Genomic DNA, 15,013 nt, shown 5'->3' on the forward strand with positions numbered 1-15,013 from the left:
AGGGGTGTGAATGTCTGTCCTGCCTAGCTTACCGGAGTTGCTGGAAGTACTAAACGTGAGAAACACTTGGCAGCACTCTACAACTGTAGGATCCGTATGTTTAAATCTCTTCTTCCTTGAGCAGCCAGACACACCAGTTCCTAAGTTTTATGCCGGTTTAGTAATAAAACACTTTGCTTTTCCTAGTTCCAAAATAATTAAGTGGGCACTGTAGAAGCAAGGCCTGGGAAGATTTTTATGATAGAACTGTGATATGGAGTTGATCCCAGAAAGTCTTTTCCTAGGATTTTCTTAGGAGTCCTTTAACTAGCTTTTCCGACTCCTTTAAAAAACTAGCCCATAGGTAAGGAGTTTCCCAGGCTCCGCCCCCACCAATCCTACAAGCTCTAGAAGCTCTAGAGGACTAGAACCGGGGACGAAGGGGCCTTCTACACATACAGGAGGCAGGGTTTGCAAGGCTGTTTAGAAATGTAAGTTGGGGCAGGGGTCTCTGGCCACATTTCTCCCTGGTTAGCCCTCAGCGCGTCCAGCCCTACTTTGTCTTCTCCCTGTGATTGCGTGAACCGCAGACCAGAGGTTGTACGTGACAAGACGGCCTCTTTTATCTCCGCCTTCGCTTCCACTGCCCTCTCCTACCCAGCACCCCAGTTCTCTACCCGTGGGCCCCGCCCTTCTGGGGACGGTGGATTCTTTTATCTCCCGGGCGCGCCCCTGCAGGCGGCGATAGGAGCCGGGACTACAGCTCCCGGCATTCTACGCCGGGGAGCCGACCCGGTAGTAGCTTTTTTCTGGTGAAGTTTCCCTGTGCCTGCGCCGCTCGCTGCTCGCCGCTCGGAACTCCCGGGGGCTCAGGGGCCTGTCTGCGGGAGGTGGGCACTGCCCAGGGTGACAGTGCGGGAGCATGGCCATGCACCTGGGCAAGCTGAGCGCGGGCTTCTGCTGGCTCGCGGCGCGGGGCGGCTGCGGGGAACTGCGCTCTTGGTCCCTGCGCTGCGCGGCCGGACGCTTCTGCCGTCCCCCTGGCACCGCTTGCTCCGAGCAGAGCCGCGGGCTGGGGTACGGCCCTACTGCGGGAGGCGGCCCCCGGCTGAGGACCGGGCTGGCCGCGGGGCTGGCCGCGGGGCTGGCCGGGCTGGCCGCCGCCGCCTTCGGGCACGTGGAGCGGGCGGAGATGGTGAGCAAGAGCTCGGGGGCACCGAGCCCCTCGCCGGGGAGGCCGGAGGAGGAGGACGACGAGCTGGCCCGCCGCTGCAGCTGCTTCATGGCCTCGCCTGTGACCGACCTGCACGAGCTGCGGAGGAGACCGGGCGACATGAAGACCAAAATGGAGCTGCTGATCCTGGAGACCCAGGCCCAGGTGTGCCAGGCGCTGGCACAGGTGGACGGGGGCGCCCGCTTCTCTGTGGACCGGTGGGAGAGGAAGGAAGGTGAGGAGGTCGGCCCCTAGCGGGAGGTGGAGATGGGGAAGAGAGGTCGGGCTTTAGTTTGCAGGCAGAAAATGACTCAATAGGGGATGGGAGTAAGGAGAGGGGTACCCACACAGCGGCTGCTAGGTTAAAAGGGATACCTTTAAAACGATTGACACTGACAGGGTCATCAGCCCTCAGCTTGCAGGTGTGGACCCAGATCTGCTGTCACTCTAGTACTGGACATTTAAAAAATCTTTGCAATTTTATATGGCATTTTTCATACAAGTCTTAAGGTCAGTTTTAGCCAACAGGCTTGGATGTCCAAGGTTGTAACTGAGCATAGATTTTCTCCACATTTCCTCTGCTTCTCTGGGTGCGTTTACCCTTTCTTTTCCTTTGGAGATGGAAAAAGAAAGTCATCTCCTCTTTACTAAGGGTCAACCAGTCTCCTCCAGCTGAGGGAGTTATTGTGTCATTGTGTCTTTTCCCCAGGTTGCGCAAGAAATATTTGACCTGGCTTGTCAGTAGTTCTGCCAAATGCACCCATCAGATTTCGTGCCAGGAAAATCTTTATTTCCACTGGTAAAATACTTAAGTATTATAACCTAGTTCTTATAGTGTCCTACATTTATCACCATGTTATTGCCTATACAGTGAAACCTTACATCTTGGTCATAAACTTAAAGGATTTCTGATTCTTCTTACCTGGGACTACTGCAGCAACTTCTCATCAGCTGATTTGGGGCTGTGATACTGCCACATTTATTTTAAATGAAATTAAATCTGGTTTTCATAGTGTTTTCCATCTTGTAATTTTTTTAAATTAATTTATCTTTGGCTGTGTTGGGTCTTGGTTGCTGCGCGCAGGTTTTCTCTAGTTGTGGTGAACGGGAGCTACTCTTTGTTGTGGCATGTGGGCTTCTCATTGGGGTGGCTTGTTGCGGAGCACAGGCTCTAGGCGCGTGGGCTTCGGTAGTTGTGGCACGTGGGCTCAGTAGTTGTGGCTCACAGGCTCTAGAGCGCAGGCTCAGTAGTTGTGGTGCACGGGCTTAGTTGTTAGTTGCTCCGCAGCATGTGGGATCTTCCAGGACCAGGGCTCGAACCCGTGTCCCCTGCATTGGCAGGCAGATTCTTAACCACTGCCACCAGGGAAGTCCTCCATCTTCTAATTTTTTAAGTGAAGACTGTTGAATCAGGACACAACCTGGACTAGCTGTGTGACCCTCAGTAGTTACTTTTTGTGCCTCTGTTTCCTCATCTATGAAATGAAATTATAAATAACATATGAATGTATTATAAGGATAAAATAAGGTGTATATATATGAAGTGCTGCAAATATTGTTTGATGCTTAGAAAGCACTGAGACAAATTGTTTGGGCCACTTACTAGTTGTGTGTTTTTGGAGAAAGTATTTTGCCTTTCTGGGCCTCAGTTTTCTCATTTGAAATATATAAGGGTCGTACTGGATCATCTCATGTCCCATCCAGCTCTAAAAATTTTTAGAAATAAAACAAGCCAAACATGAAGCTTCATGAAACAATTAACTCTTGTGGTACCTCTAGTGTCTTCAAAAAACAAACCAGCTACTAGTAGTAAAGCTCATATACCTAAATGTTAATGTGTCTCACTCAGTTCAAGCTTCCGAATTCCTTAAGCATTTCAGTATCTGTTTTTTAATTACCTGTAAACAAAATTAAAAGGCAAACAGCACACTGAGAAAAAACAATTGAAACAATATGGAGCTCTTAAATTTGGCAATACTGGAACACTCTTTGAATGTACTTATTCCTGTTTTTAATCTTAGCTTTCTCTCATGTATCACAACCAACAGCTCCCATTCTGAACAGTCTTATTTGAAGGGAAACTATTCCAGTGATTCATTTTAGATGATGACATAAGGATGTAGAAGAGTATTCGGTTGGGTGGTGTGGGGAGAGAAAATATTCACCCATGATCAGTAGCAAATGTCATAAAGTTAAGCTGGTTATCTAATTTTATTGTACTTAAAAATTATAAATATGCTGATATTATGGAAGATTTGGAAAATAGAGGAGGAAAATAACTCCTAATCCCACCACCTTCGTGCAGCAGTTGTTTTTAACTTCGCATATACCCTTACATTCTCTCCTCATTTTACATTTCCATAAACAGGAGGTGGTGGCATCAGCTGTGTACTTCAAGATGGGCATGTTTTTGAAAAGGCCGGGGTGAGCATTTCTGTCGTTCATGGAAATCTTTCTGAGGAAGCAGCAAAACAGATGAGAAGCAGAGGAAAAAAGCTAAAGACGAAAGATGGTAAATCAGACAATCTCCTTTAATAGTCCCTGTAAACCTTTTCTCCCGGCAAGTTTTATTTATAAAGTACATATTGCTTCTGTAAAATTCCATCTGGGTGCCTGTGCCAGCTGAGCATGTTCACAATTACTTTTTTTTTTAACATCTTTATTGGAGTATCATTGCTTTACAATGGTGTGTTCATTTCTGCTTTATAACAAAGTGAACCAGCTATACATATACATATATCCCCATATCTCCTCCCTCTTGCGTCTCCCTCCCACCCTCCCTATCCCACCCCTCTAGGTGGTCACAAAGCACCGAGCTGATCTCCCTGGGCTATGCGGCTGCTCCCCACTAGCTATCGATTTTACATTTGGTAGTGTATACATGTCCATAGTTATGAAGAACCTAGGGGCAGGACAGGAATAAAGACACAGACATAGAGAACGGACTTGAAGACACAGTTACTTTTTGTTTTTTGTGGTGCGCGGGCCTCTCACTGTTGTGGCCTCTCCTGTTGCGGAGCACAGGCTCCAGACGCGCAGGCTCAGCGGCCATGGCTCACGGACCCAGCCGCTCCACGGCATGTGGGATCTTCCCGGACCAGGGCACGAACCTGTGTCCCCTGCATCGGCAGGCGGACTCTCAACCACTGCGCCACCAGGGAAGCCTGACACAGTTACTTTTTAAAAATTATATTTTAAGAGACAAATTGAAAATCAACCTTTGAAAATTGATTCAGAAACCATGTTGGAGTTAATTTGTATCAAGCCAGGTGATCGAGTGCAGCTTACTGCATGTTTTACTTTCCAGGTAAATTGCCATTTTGTGCTATGGGCGTGAGCTCTGTTATCCACCCCAAGAATCCTCATGCTCCCACTATCCATTTCAACTACAGATACTTTGAAGTAGAAGAAGCCGACGGTAAGGGCTCTGGAGGTGTGGAAAGTACTTTTGTGCAAAATGAGTATTTTAAAACACGTCAGGGGGCATAACATCTAAAATCAAGAAAAAATAAATGCCATCTTAACTAGGTTTTTTGGGAAACATGTGAAAGCTTATTCCTTGGCAGGTGCAATAGATTATTTATTAGATATGGAAAAGTGAAAGTGGTATTGGCTGGTCTCTGGCATCCCCATTTTCCTCCAACACACAAGGAATGATTTAATGAACCCGAACTTAAAGTGCACACAGGGTTCTTTGCAAATATAACTTTATTACATCCAAAGGAAAACCTCACGTGCAGTGTTAAGTTGCCATTGAGAACTTGCTTTTGGAAATTATTTTCCACATGTGTAGCTTTGCCAGGCACTAGTGCGTTGTCAGCGGGTTTAAGATGGGGTGCAGTTGATCGTGCTTCATTATGTAAATATCGTTCCAGTCTGTGTTTGCCATTAGCTAGGCCAGCTGTTACCCTGTCAGAGCACCTGTGCAGTGCACGCCACTCCTTTTGGTGTCTCCGCAGGTGACGGCATTTAAAGCAACGTATTTAACTTTTCCTTTTGAGTAGTGTGCTACATCTCAAAGTCCACATCAGAATCATATGTCTCGACTTGGTAGGTAACAAGCAGTGGTGGTTTGGTGGTGGATGTGACCTTACCCCAACATACTTGAACCAAGAGGATGCAGTGCATTTTCACAGGACTCTAAAGAAGGCTTGTGACCAGCATGGTCCAGATCTCTACCCCAAATTCAAAAAATGGTAGGTAAAGTTATTGAACTTTTCATGACCGCTAAGTATTTTCCATTCCTTCTGTAGATCCTGAAGGCACTACTGTGTCACTAAGTATCTTTTTCAGCTTATGAAGGTTGAACTGTTTCTTTCCTCCCTCCCTCCCTTCCTTTCACCAGAAGTGAGATACGAGTTTTAAGTGGTTTTAATACATTATTTTCTTAGGAATATTTGAATGTCTGTGATAAAAATTGGGCAGCAACATCATTTTTGATACCAGATGTTTTAGGATATAAACTTGAAGGTGATATATGCCTGAGAATCAGAGACTTTTTAATCCTAAAGTGGGATATTAAATTCTCATCCCACACGAGGATTATCTCGTTGCCATGGAAATGTGTTAGGGCATGGGAAGGGTTGGAGAACTATTAGGAGAGGTGCAAATGTACCGGAGATTTTGGACAAGGAGAAAGTAGGATTGGAAACTTTGTGAAAGGAACTCTAATGGTAAAGAAAAAAGTTGTGAGGAGACCCAGGATATTTGGTAGATGTGGAATGGAGTCTGTGCATAAGTTGTTTGGAATAATAATGTACTCAACACTGCTTAGAGCTAATTACCATTCTAGGAAAAGGAGGAACAGAAAGGGTTTTTGGGGTTTTTTTTTTTTTGCTTTGCTTTCAGTGCTAATATTTGTGGAATCTTGATGTTATTTATCTAAGAATATGGAGTTCAGCTTTAAAATCCTCAGAAATTATAAAACATTTAAATAACCTCTCTTTGATTTGACATTACCACGAAACACTGGACAGCTATGGACACACAGATGTAGGATGAAGGGTTGTTTTTCTCTTACAAATCAGCTTCCTTTCAGGAGGAGGATTGGTGGGGTACATATTCTGTCTCTCTCTTTTTTTTTGGTTTCCTTTTATTGCTGTTACTGAAGAACTTTATCTGAGTAGTATTAATAAAATATCTAGGATGCGGGCTAGCCAAAAAGTTTTAGTATACATATTTAGTAAATCTCTTCATTTCATAATATCATGAAAAGAGATTTGGAAATAACATGATTTAGTTAAAGCTGGCTTTACAGCCTTGCTCGGGATATACTTTAATTCTGTTAATAAAATGTACCTGTGAAGAAAAGCCAGGAAGTAACAGTCAAGGTGACTTATACCAACACATCAGTTCTAGGGATTTGCACCTGCTGCCTTTTTTTAACTTTAAGCCATTAAGGCTATTTTTAAGATAACCTTTTCAATAGTTTTTAGTTTTTGTTTGTACAGGTCTTCTATTTAGGAACCCTCATTATACAGAGATAATGAAAACTATTTCCAGGATGTAAACTATACTGCAAATTTAGCAATTAGGAAAGACTTAGGAAATCTGCTCTAGTAGGCACAGGTGGGGAAAGACTCAAGAACAAATTGATAGTTTCATGCGCTGGTTCACAAGGGCAACCTTTAATGTTCTGAAGACTCTTATTCTCTGACCATTTCCTTCCACCAACCCTCCCCCTGAGTTATGCATGCTATAGAGTCATCACATTTTATTGCCGAAAGAGACCTTAGAGATAATTTACTCTGCCTTCCTTTGGTGAATAAGAACTGATTCAGACAGCTTAGGGGTTAGCACTCCATCAAGGACCTGGTTTGTGTCATTGTTGGTAGAGGATTCCTGCCTGCTGCAAAAGTAGCAGTGCTTCTGAGGGCAGCAGCACCACTTGTTTTAAGAGATACAGTGCTTTAAAAAAAAGAAGGAAATACAGTATTAATAGTGGACTCTGTTTCTTTTCAGTAAAGGTCTTAGAGTGCCACATCTTCAGATAGACATGTATTAGCTTGCCTGTTGCTTTGTAGGTAAAAGTGTAAGCATTTTCTTCGTTGTTGATAACTGCAGGAAATCTGTCTAAAACTCTAGTTTCATTTTCAGACATGGACAAAAAGTAAGGGCGCTGTGCTGGCATTAGTCAGGGATGGTGCTCTAAGCTGAAATGCTCACACTGATTTTCATGTCTGTCTGTTTTTTCCTCTTTGGTCCCTGATTTGGCCTTACTGTATTTTCCAGGTGTGACGATTACTTTTTTATAGCCCATCGTGGGGAGCGGAGGGGCATCGGGGGTATCTTTTTTGATGACCTTGACTCTCCATCCAAGGAGGAGGTCTTTTGCTTTGTGCAGAGCTGTGCCCAGGCTGTCATTCCTTCTTATATCCCCCTTGTGAAAAAGCACTGTGATGACTCCTTCACCCCCCGGGAGAAGTTGTGGCAGCAGCTCCGGAGAGGACGGTGAGTGAGTGACCGGAGAATGAACCGTCTCATCGCGTAACTCTGGGGTGGGTAGGAGGTCGGGAAGTGCGGCAGCCGTAATAAGAGTGGATGATATGTTGTCTTGGGCAGATACTTTGTCAGAGTTTTGTTAATACTCACCCTAATTTCTTTTCATAACTAGATAAATATCAAGTGAATTAAGAAACATTGTATAAAATAGTATTATAAAAAGAGCAAGGTTTGTTTAACTTGTGTGTACATTAGAGAACCATATTAGGCCTATAGTAAGAACTTGTTGAATTTATTTCTGCTGATTTCTCATAGTTTCTTCTAGCAATACCTTCCAGCCTTACGCCAAGATAGGGGAATCATTTAATGTTCTTGCTGCTTTGTAAACACACATTTTTTTCATTTATCTTTAGGTTTTCATGGAAGGTGTTATGAAAATAATCACTTCAGAAATTATTTACACTTAATGATAGTATTTATTAATTATGGAGATGTTAATATGTGCTGGCTAATATGTTAGGCAGTTTGCATCTAAATTTCTTCACAAAGCTGTGAGATTGGTGTCATTATCATCATTTTACAGATGACAAAACTTAGCAAAGTAAGTCCCTTGCCCAAGTTTACACAGCTAGTAAATAAAAGATCCCAGGTGTGGAACCAGGTCCTCGTGCCTTCAAAACTTGCAGACTTTCTTAGATGTGAATGAAGTTAAGTAGGTCTTATTTCTGACTGTGATGCTCACCTTAGCCACCCTGCATTGTGCAGGCAGCTTGGTGAGCTCAGTTGGGTGACCCGCGTGAGGTCATCTTCAGCGGGGGTGTGATTGTGAATCAGCTCCAAATTTTTCAGTCTTCCCTCTCACAGCGGTTTCTCATTACCATCTTAATTGCACGTGTACTACTGGTCCATGGCTATAAAACGGATTTTCTCATTTATGTTAATTTTGTCTCAGGCATATGAAACTTTGGGTACTTAAGGAGGTAAAGCTAAAAGGTCAACTTAGATAATGTTCAAAGTCTCAAGGTAAATGTTTGTTGTTTATTCTTTCTTAGGACTACCTCTGCTTGCTTGCTCCCTGTTTATAAACTTGGGAAAATGAGAATTGATTAAGTGTTCTTGTTAGACAGTTCTTTAACAGTGCATCTGTTTTGGGACTTTTTTTTTTTTTTTTTTTGGTCCCATGATTTCCCAGATACACCTTTACTACTCCTTCCCTTCACTTGAGTTGATTAGGTGCCTCCTATGGCTATGGACCATGCTGGGAAAAGCTCACAGTTTAGTGGGGAAGACCATCCTAAGAGGATAATTTAAAACTCTGTGGAAACAACAACAACAAACTCCAATAAAAAACAAACAAGAAACTAAAAAAAGAAAAACTGTGGAAAGAAAGTGCAATGTTCTGGTTTTGCGTAAGATTTCTTACGCAAAGCTGGCAGGTTTCATGAATACTAATGAGGTGTGAAGCCTTGAAAACTTCTTGGACATAGGAGTGATGTTTTATTTTGTTTGTTTTGTTTTTTATTATTAATTGACAACATATTTTGAAAGTTCCATTTGTGTGTATCATTTCATGTCCGTGTGTTTTGAATTAGGCAGAAGCGTGGGGTATTAGGTTGATTTTCTGTGATGTGGTGGGTGACTGTACTTTCAAAGAGAGGCTCCTTCTACCACCCATATCTCTGGGCCTTAAAATGGCAGAAATCTCTGGGGCTTAAGATAACCCCAGCTCCTGGCTGCGGTTATGAGCCCTGTCTTCACTTTCTTACGCGGCATTCATAACCCATTATCTGTGTTACTCTTCCCCACTCCCTCGCATCCCCTTCTGTATGACTTTCCCCTGCAGTGGTTAAGCTGCTTCTCTTTTGACTTTGCAGCCTCTTACTTGGCTATCTCATTGAGTTTCTTGTCCTCAGTTACTACTATTCTCTCCCCAGACCTTGAACCTCCAGTCTTAGTCTCCTTTTTTGTTTTGCTGTATTTTGGGAAAGGGAGACAGGATACAGTGTAGGTATCAGTTAAATTGAAGGGAGTGGTTAAGGTTCATAGTTTGTAGGTACCTCGGAGAGGATGAATGTATGGAAAGGATCAGAAAGATCAGATCTAAGCAAAACCTGGTGAGAGTCAGGCTGATATACAGAAAGGAGCATTGTTCGCTCAGAACAGAAAAGCAGCACAGGGATCCTATAGAGGCTCATTTGGGAGCTCCTTACAAGCGTCTTTGAACAAGACATCTGTACAGACAGAGAGTCACAGCCATCCCTTAAATATCATGTTTCAGGAGGGTAACATCAGGGGTGAAAAAGGGAGCTGAGAGACTGGAGTTCTTTTCCATGGTCTTAGGAAGAAGTTAAGAAGATCCATTTAAATTATCTTTTGAAACAGACATAAGAAGGTATTAGTTATTAGTGCACAGAACTCAGTCAGTGATAAATAAATGGTGAGGACTAGAAAGGGATCCATGAATGTAATTTATTTAAATTTTCTCAGAGCCTTTGGCAAGTTTCCACAGTGAAGGTTGCTTTCTAAAAATTGAAGGACTGTGGGAATCTAGAGAATATTTTTCCCTAGTTGTGATTAAATACAGTAACCCATGCATAAACGGTAATACCTGAGGGAAGTTTAGACCAAGAGAGTAGTTTTTGAGTGAGTTGAGAAATGATACGAAGGGGGACTATTGAAATTTTCAGATTTATGGATCATTCTCAATTCTTTTGGGTAGTAGAAATTATCTTTTGAAATTGGAGAGAGGAGACCCTTTTACAAAGGATCTCATGATGTTAAAGGCAATCACGGATTTTTAAGCTAGACGGAGTTTAGATATGACTCTGTGGCAGTTCATGGAAAGCTAATATCCTGAACCAGGTTTTAGTTGATGCTAAGGACTGAGCACTGCAACTCAATCACTACCTTCTATTATGACTTTGTCATTAATTTGCAGGAAGACTGCTTATTAATGCTGTTAACTATTTTAAGAAAAGGAAATATCTAGAATATATTAGTAATTATTAATAGATTTCTGTAATCTTTTCTTGGCTTTTCAATTACAAGAGCCTTACACTGTCTTAGTTTGTGTGAGTTATTAGCAGTGAAATGAAGTCTTTGACTGTAAAGCATCTCAGACTCTAGGCGAGGGCCAGAAAGAGCTGTTTTATCCTGGTAAATGGTGCCATTTGCTTTTCTTAATTGTTTTTGTGCCTTCAAGTTCTAAGCTTTGTGTTTCTGTTTATTTATTGGAAAACATAACCTTATTGTTTTGTAACTGCTCTATGTTGGGGCTGAATCTATATCCTGTTGTTTGTTGGATAGAATAGCCTTTTCTTTATGCCTTTCCAGATGGCGAAAACTCAACTGACGAGACTTGGTGTTTTCTCTGCCAGTTCCAGCTGATGGGGTGGGAGGTGGTGGGAAGGTGCCCCCACTTTAAGTATTTGTTATGGACTAATCTTAAGAAAGGGTTTACTCAGCCAACCCTTAATCTTATTTGATGTCTGTATGTCAGGTATGTAGAATTTAACCTGCTGTATGATCGGGGTACAAAGTTTGGCCTCTTCACTCCAGGATCCAGGATCGAAAGCATCTTGATGTCTTTACCTCTCACCGCTCGGTAAGAATAACTCATAAGAATAATAGTTATTCCCTAACCCCACAATCCTCTAATCCCCACAAAACATGGACATTGACACCACAAATGTCTTTCCTGAAGACTTCATTGGTTTTGACCTTGCTGCCTGTATAAGAAAATCACAGGCAAATCACAGGAAAATCAAAAATTTTTTTTTAAGGGGTGGCAGGATAAATGATATAGCTTTATATGTGAGAGCAGGGAAAGGATAGAGGGAGTGAGAAGACAGGGTGGATGATGGTGTCTGGGGAGCTAGATTGACTGTTCCTACTTGGTAATTTTCTAGGAAGAGCTATGAGCAAAGCAGATTTATGTGAACATAACAGCTCTTTAATTTTACTGGAAATGATTGCACTTGTGGGGAAAGGTCTTATTCTCCACTATGAAGTATTAAGCTTGTATGAAAGTATGCAGGATTATTTCAGATGCTTTACGTGCTGCCATGGTGTGCTTCCATAAAGGTTAATTGAATCTCTGTGGGGAATTTTAAAATCTATTGATGTTGGTGCTGTTAGGTTAATAAAGATCTACAGTTGACTTTTTTTGGCTTTGAGGAAGTGAGAATGGTGTGTATCCAGACTGAAACAGAAAAGATCAGAAAAAATATGACCATTGCTTATTTTAGAAGAGCTAGAATCTTCTTTTCTCCATGAGTTTAAATATCCAAATAAGAATGGACTGGCTGGCATGGAAGGTCTGCCTTGCGTCATTCTGCTGTGCAGATCTAGCCTTGTGAGATCAGTACCCTCTACCATTGTCACTACATTCAGAATGGCATTGGCTCTGTCCTTGTTTAGCTGTTGCTCGTGGGATCTCATGTCCTTGGCTGGATTCTCATGCACATCACTGTTAGGTGTTCTTGCCACCCTAGAGGCAAGATGTGATTAAAAAGTAGACATGAGATCTTAAGGCCTCGGGTAGTCTACCTGATCTCTGCTGGCCTCTAATTATAACGCACATTCCAAACTGCAGGTAAGGGCGGATTATAAATCAATCCCCTGCTCAACTGAACAACATTTATGCAACAGGTTATTTTTAGCTTCTTAAAGTCTGCACCAGGGGTCTGCAAACTTAAGGCTTCAGGACAAATCTAGGTCCACTTGTGTTTATGTACAGCCCTTAAGCTAAGAATGGAATTTACATTTTTAAAGGATTATTAAAAACAAACAAAAAAGGAATAGGCAAGAGACTGCAAAAGGTATGTGGCCCCAAGAGCCTAAGGTATTTATTATGTGGCCCTTTACAGGAAGAGTTTGCAGCCTCTGATCTAAACCAGTGTTTGCCAGATTTCATGCTACAGTTTGACCATTTTGACCATATTTGTAGATTTATATATAATCTGAGGTATTATTTACTTAAATTTTATACTCTTAGTTTTTCAGAGAGAAAATTAAAGGCAAACCAACATTTCTGTCATAAATAGAAAATAACACATGAAAAAAAATGCCAAAGTACTAAGCTAAAAGTTTGCCCATGGATCACCTGAGGTTCTATACTTTATGAAACCCTGGTTTATAGTAAAAGTATGTTTTGGCTCTGGAATATTAATATTAGCTAGAGTGTGCTCAGGAATTATTAAGAAACTTTATTTCTTTAGCAGCAAATATTTTTTTAAAAGCCTAGTGGAGACAAAGAGGTATAAGTCTTTTTATTACTCTTAGAATTTTATTTTTCATTTATTTTAGATAAAGAGCTATGTATGTTGTTTGTTTATTTTTTATTGTTGTTACGTTTTTTGCTTCTGTTTTGAACCTGCATAGATGGGAGTACATGCATTCACCCTCAGAGAACTCCAAAGAAGCTGAAATTCTGGACGTTTTGCGCCATCCAAGGGACTGGGTGCATTGATGCAGGCAGAGCAGTCTTCGTAGGGTCTGGGGGACACACAATGGGCCCCCTGCTCCACTGGCTGACACCACCGCCACTGTGTGGCACTTAGTTACCTGTGTCTCAGAGCTCCAGTCTTCTCCGCCCTGGAGTCCGCCTCCTTTCCTGGTGAAATGTGTTTTAAGCACCACAGGCTTCCGCTGGATGCTGTCAGTGGTGGGTGGTGAGGTGGCAGCTTGTCAGAGTCAACTGGTTGATGTAAAACTTGTTTATACTTTTAGAATCATTTTATATGACTAGTTTACAAACAGTGACAATTTCCAAGAATTGGTTTAGGGGATCTAAATATTAGAATTAGTATCAGGAAACTTCTCGTGTTATTTTTTTGTTTCATATATTTTTTAAAGGTTTAGTTTCAGCCACAAAAATCTGTTGTGGGACAAATTTTATTTTCATTAATTCAATGAGATTGAGACTAGTAATTTTAGAAAGCAACTGGAAATGAAAGTAAAAATTTTACTTTGTCATTACTGAAGTTGCTTTGATCATAATCTTTATATAATCTTTCTCTAGAGATCATAATATTGTAAAATATTCACTTTTGTAATGATAGATATTTAGGAATACTTGAAATTTTCTTAGTCTCTGCATGTGTTACAATTCAGTGATTACCTGTAGTTAACTCTAAAGTGACATCACTGTTATTTAAACAAGGGATATCTAAGTTGTAATTTTGATTTTTGTAGAACTATAATTTGTTGATGCTGAGATTCTTTGCACTTTTGAATGTGAAAGCTTATCCCCTTTGATTCTGATACCTAAAAAATTCTGTTCCAGACATTTCTGTATGGAGGTTTAGACTAAGAACAGTCCTGGGGATGTTGTGAATTTAGGAAATGAGAAACATTTTCCTTCTCTAATTAAAGCAGACATAACTAGTGTAAGAAGCATGTAGGCATTTTATAAATGTATTTCCTTGAATATGGCCTAATTGAAATAGTCCTCTTTTTAAATTAGAGATTCTGCAACTTTTACCTTTGCTCTTAAGAGAAAATCACAACAGAGTTCTCAAGATTTCTGTGTTCATATAATAATGTGAATATTTTATTCATAATATATTGAAGTTTGTAAGGAATGTTATCTTCCTACATATTATTAAGCATTATCTTGGAATATGTTGAATGTATGATCATGTGTGACTCTGTAGAGTTGGAAAATGTATGAATTCTTCAACTCTTACAACAGGTGTGCTGATAAATTTTATTACGAAATATGACTAAGAAATGTTTGTATTTTTCATTTTTTCCAGGGTAATTGACATAGGGAAGATAACTATTTCTTAGTACTAAAACCATAGTTCCTCATTCCTAGGTATTTTACCCAAGAAAAATATAAATTTTGCAGTTGAATTTTCATAGCAGCTTTATTCTCAGTAGCCAAAATTTAGAAATAACACAGCTGCCCATCAGCAGGTGAATGGATAAACAAGTTATTATATATCCATATGTTAAAATACTACTCAACAATGAAAAGGAACATCTATTGATAAAGGCAAGAACATGGGTGAATATCAGAAAGTCATTATGCCAAGTGAAAGAAGCCAGACACAGAAGAGCACTAGCCCCTGAGGTTATGTAGTGTCACGTCCTTCACATTCCGTTGGTTACAAGTGAGTTGCTACGAACAGCTCCCGATTCACCGGGGAGGGAATGAGACCCCAGCTCTCAATGGGAGGAGTGTCAGAGATTTTTGATCATCTTCAAAATCACCACATAGCCTTTCACACCCAAAACCCAAAATAGATTTGGCATTCCCTCCCTTATTGCCCTAATCAAATCCTGTTGAGTCCACCTTTGAAATGTTTCTTATTTCCTGCCTCTGTCCCCTGCCATGACTCTACTTTGGTCCCACATTCCCTCTCACCTGAATAT

The 15,013-nt window shown here is 41.2% G+C and overlaps 1 protein-coding gene across 1 annotated transcript; it reads left to right on the forward strand.

The window, feature by feature from the left end:
- On the forward strand, positions 1–14,362 carry CPOX (coproporphyrinogen oxidase). Its single transcript, XM_032631031.1, has 7 exons — positions 1–1,427; positions 3,561–3,704; positions 4,500–4,610; positions 5,247–5,388; positions 7,424–7,642; positions 11,133–11,237; positions 13,016–14,362. Exons 1-7 carry the CDS (start codon positions 902–904, stop codon positions 13,101–13,103), a joined length of 1,335 nt encoding a protein of 444 aa, XP_032486922.1. The 5' UTR covers positions 1–901; the 3' UTR covers positions 13,104–14,362.
- The last annotated feature ends 651 nt before the right edge of the window (positions 14,363–15,013 follow it).

This window comes from Phocoena sinus, chromosome 4 (genome assembly GCF_008692025.1).
Source record: "Phocoena sinus isolate mPhoSin1 chromosome 4, mPhoSin1.pri, whole genome shotgun sequence".
In the NCBI taxonomy this organism is placed as follows: domain Eukaryota; kingdom Metazoa; phylum Chordata; class Mammalia; order Artiodactyla; family Phocoenidae; genus Phocoena; species Phocoena sinus.

What these genes read in the sequence shown, in the direction of transcription:
- CPOX (XM_032631031.1), top strand. Translation starts at nt 902, where the DNA reads ATGGCCATGCACCTGGGCAAGCTGAGCGCGGGCTTCTGCTGGCTCGCG. An exon ending in AAAGCTAAAGACGAAAGATG is followed by an intron (nt 3,705 to 4,499) that starts GTAAATCAGACA and finishes TTTACTTTCCAG; the next exon opens with GTAAATTGCCATTTTGTGCT. An exon ending in TGAAGTAGAAGAAGCCGACG is followed by an intron (nt 4,611 to 5,246) that starts GTAAGGGCTCTG and finishes TCGACTTGGTAG; the next exon opens with GTAACAAGCAGTGGTGGTTT.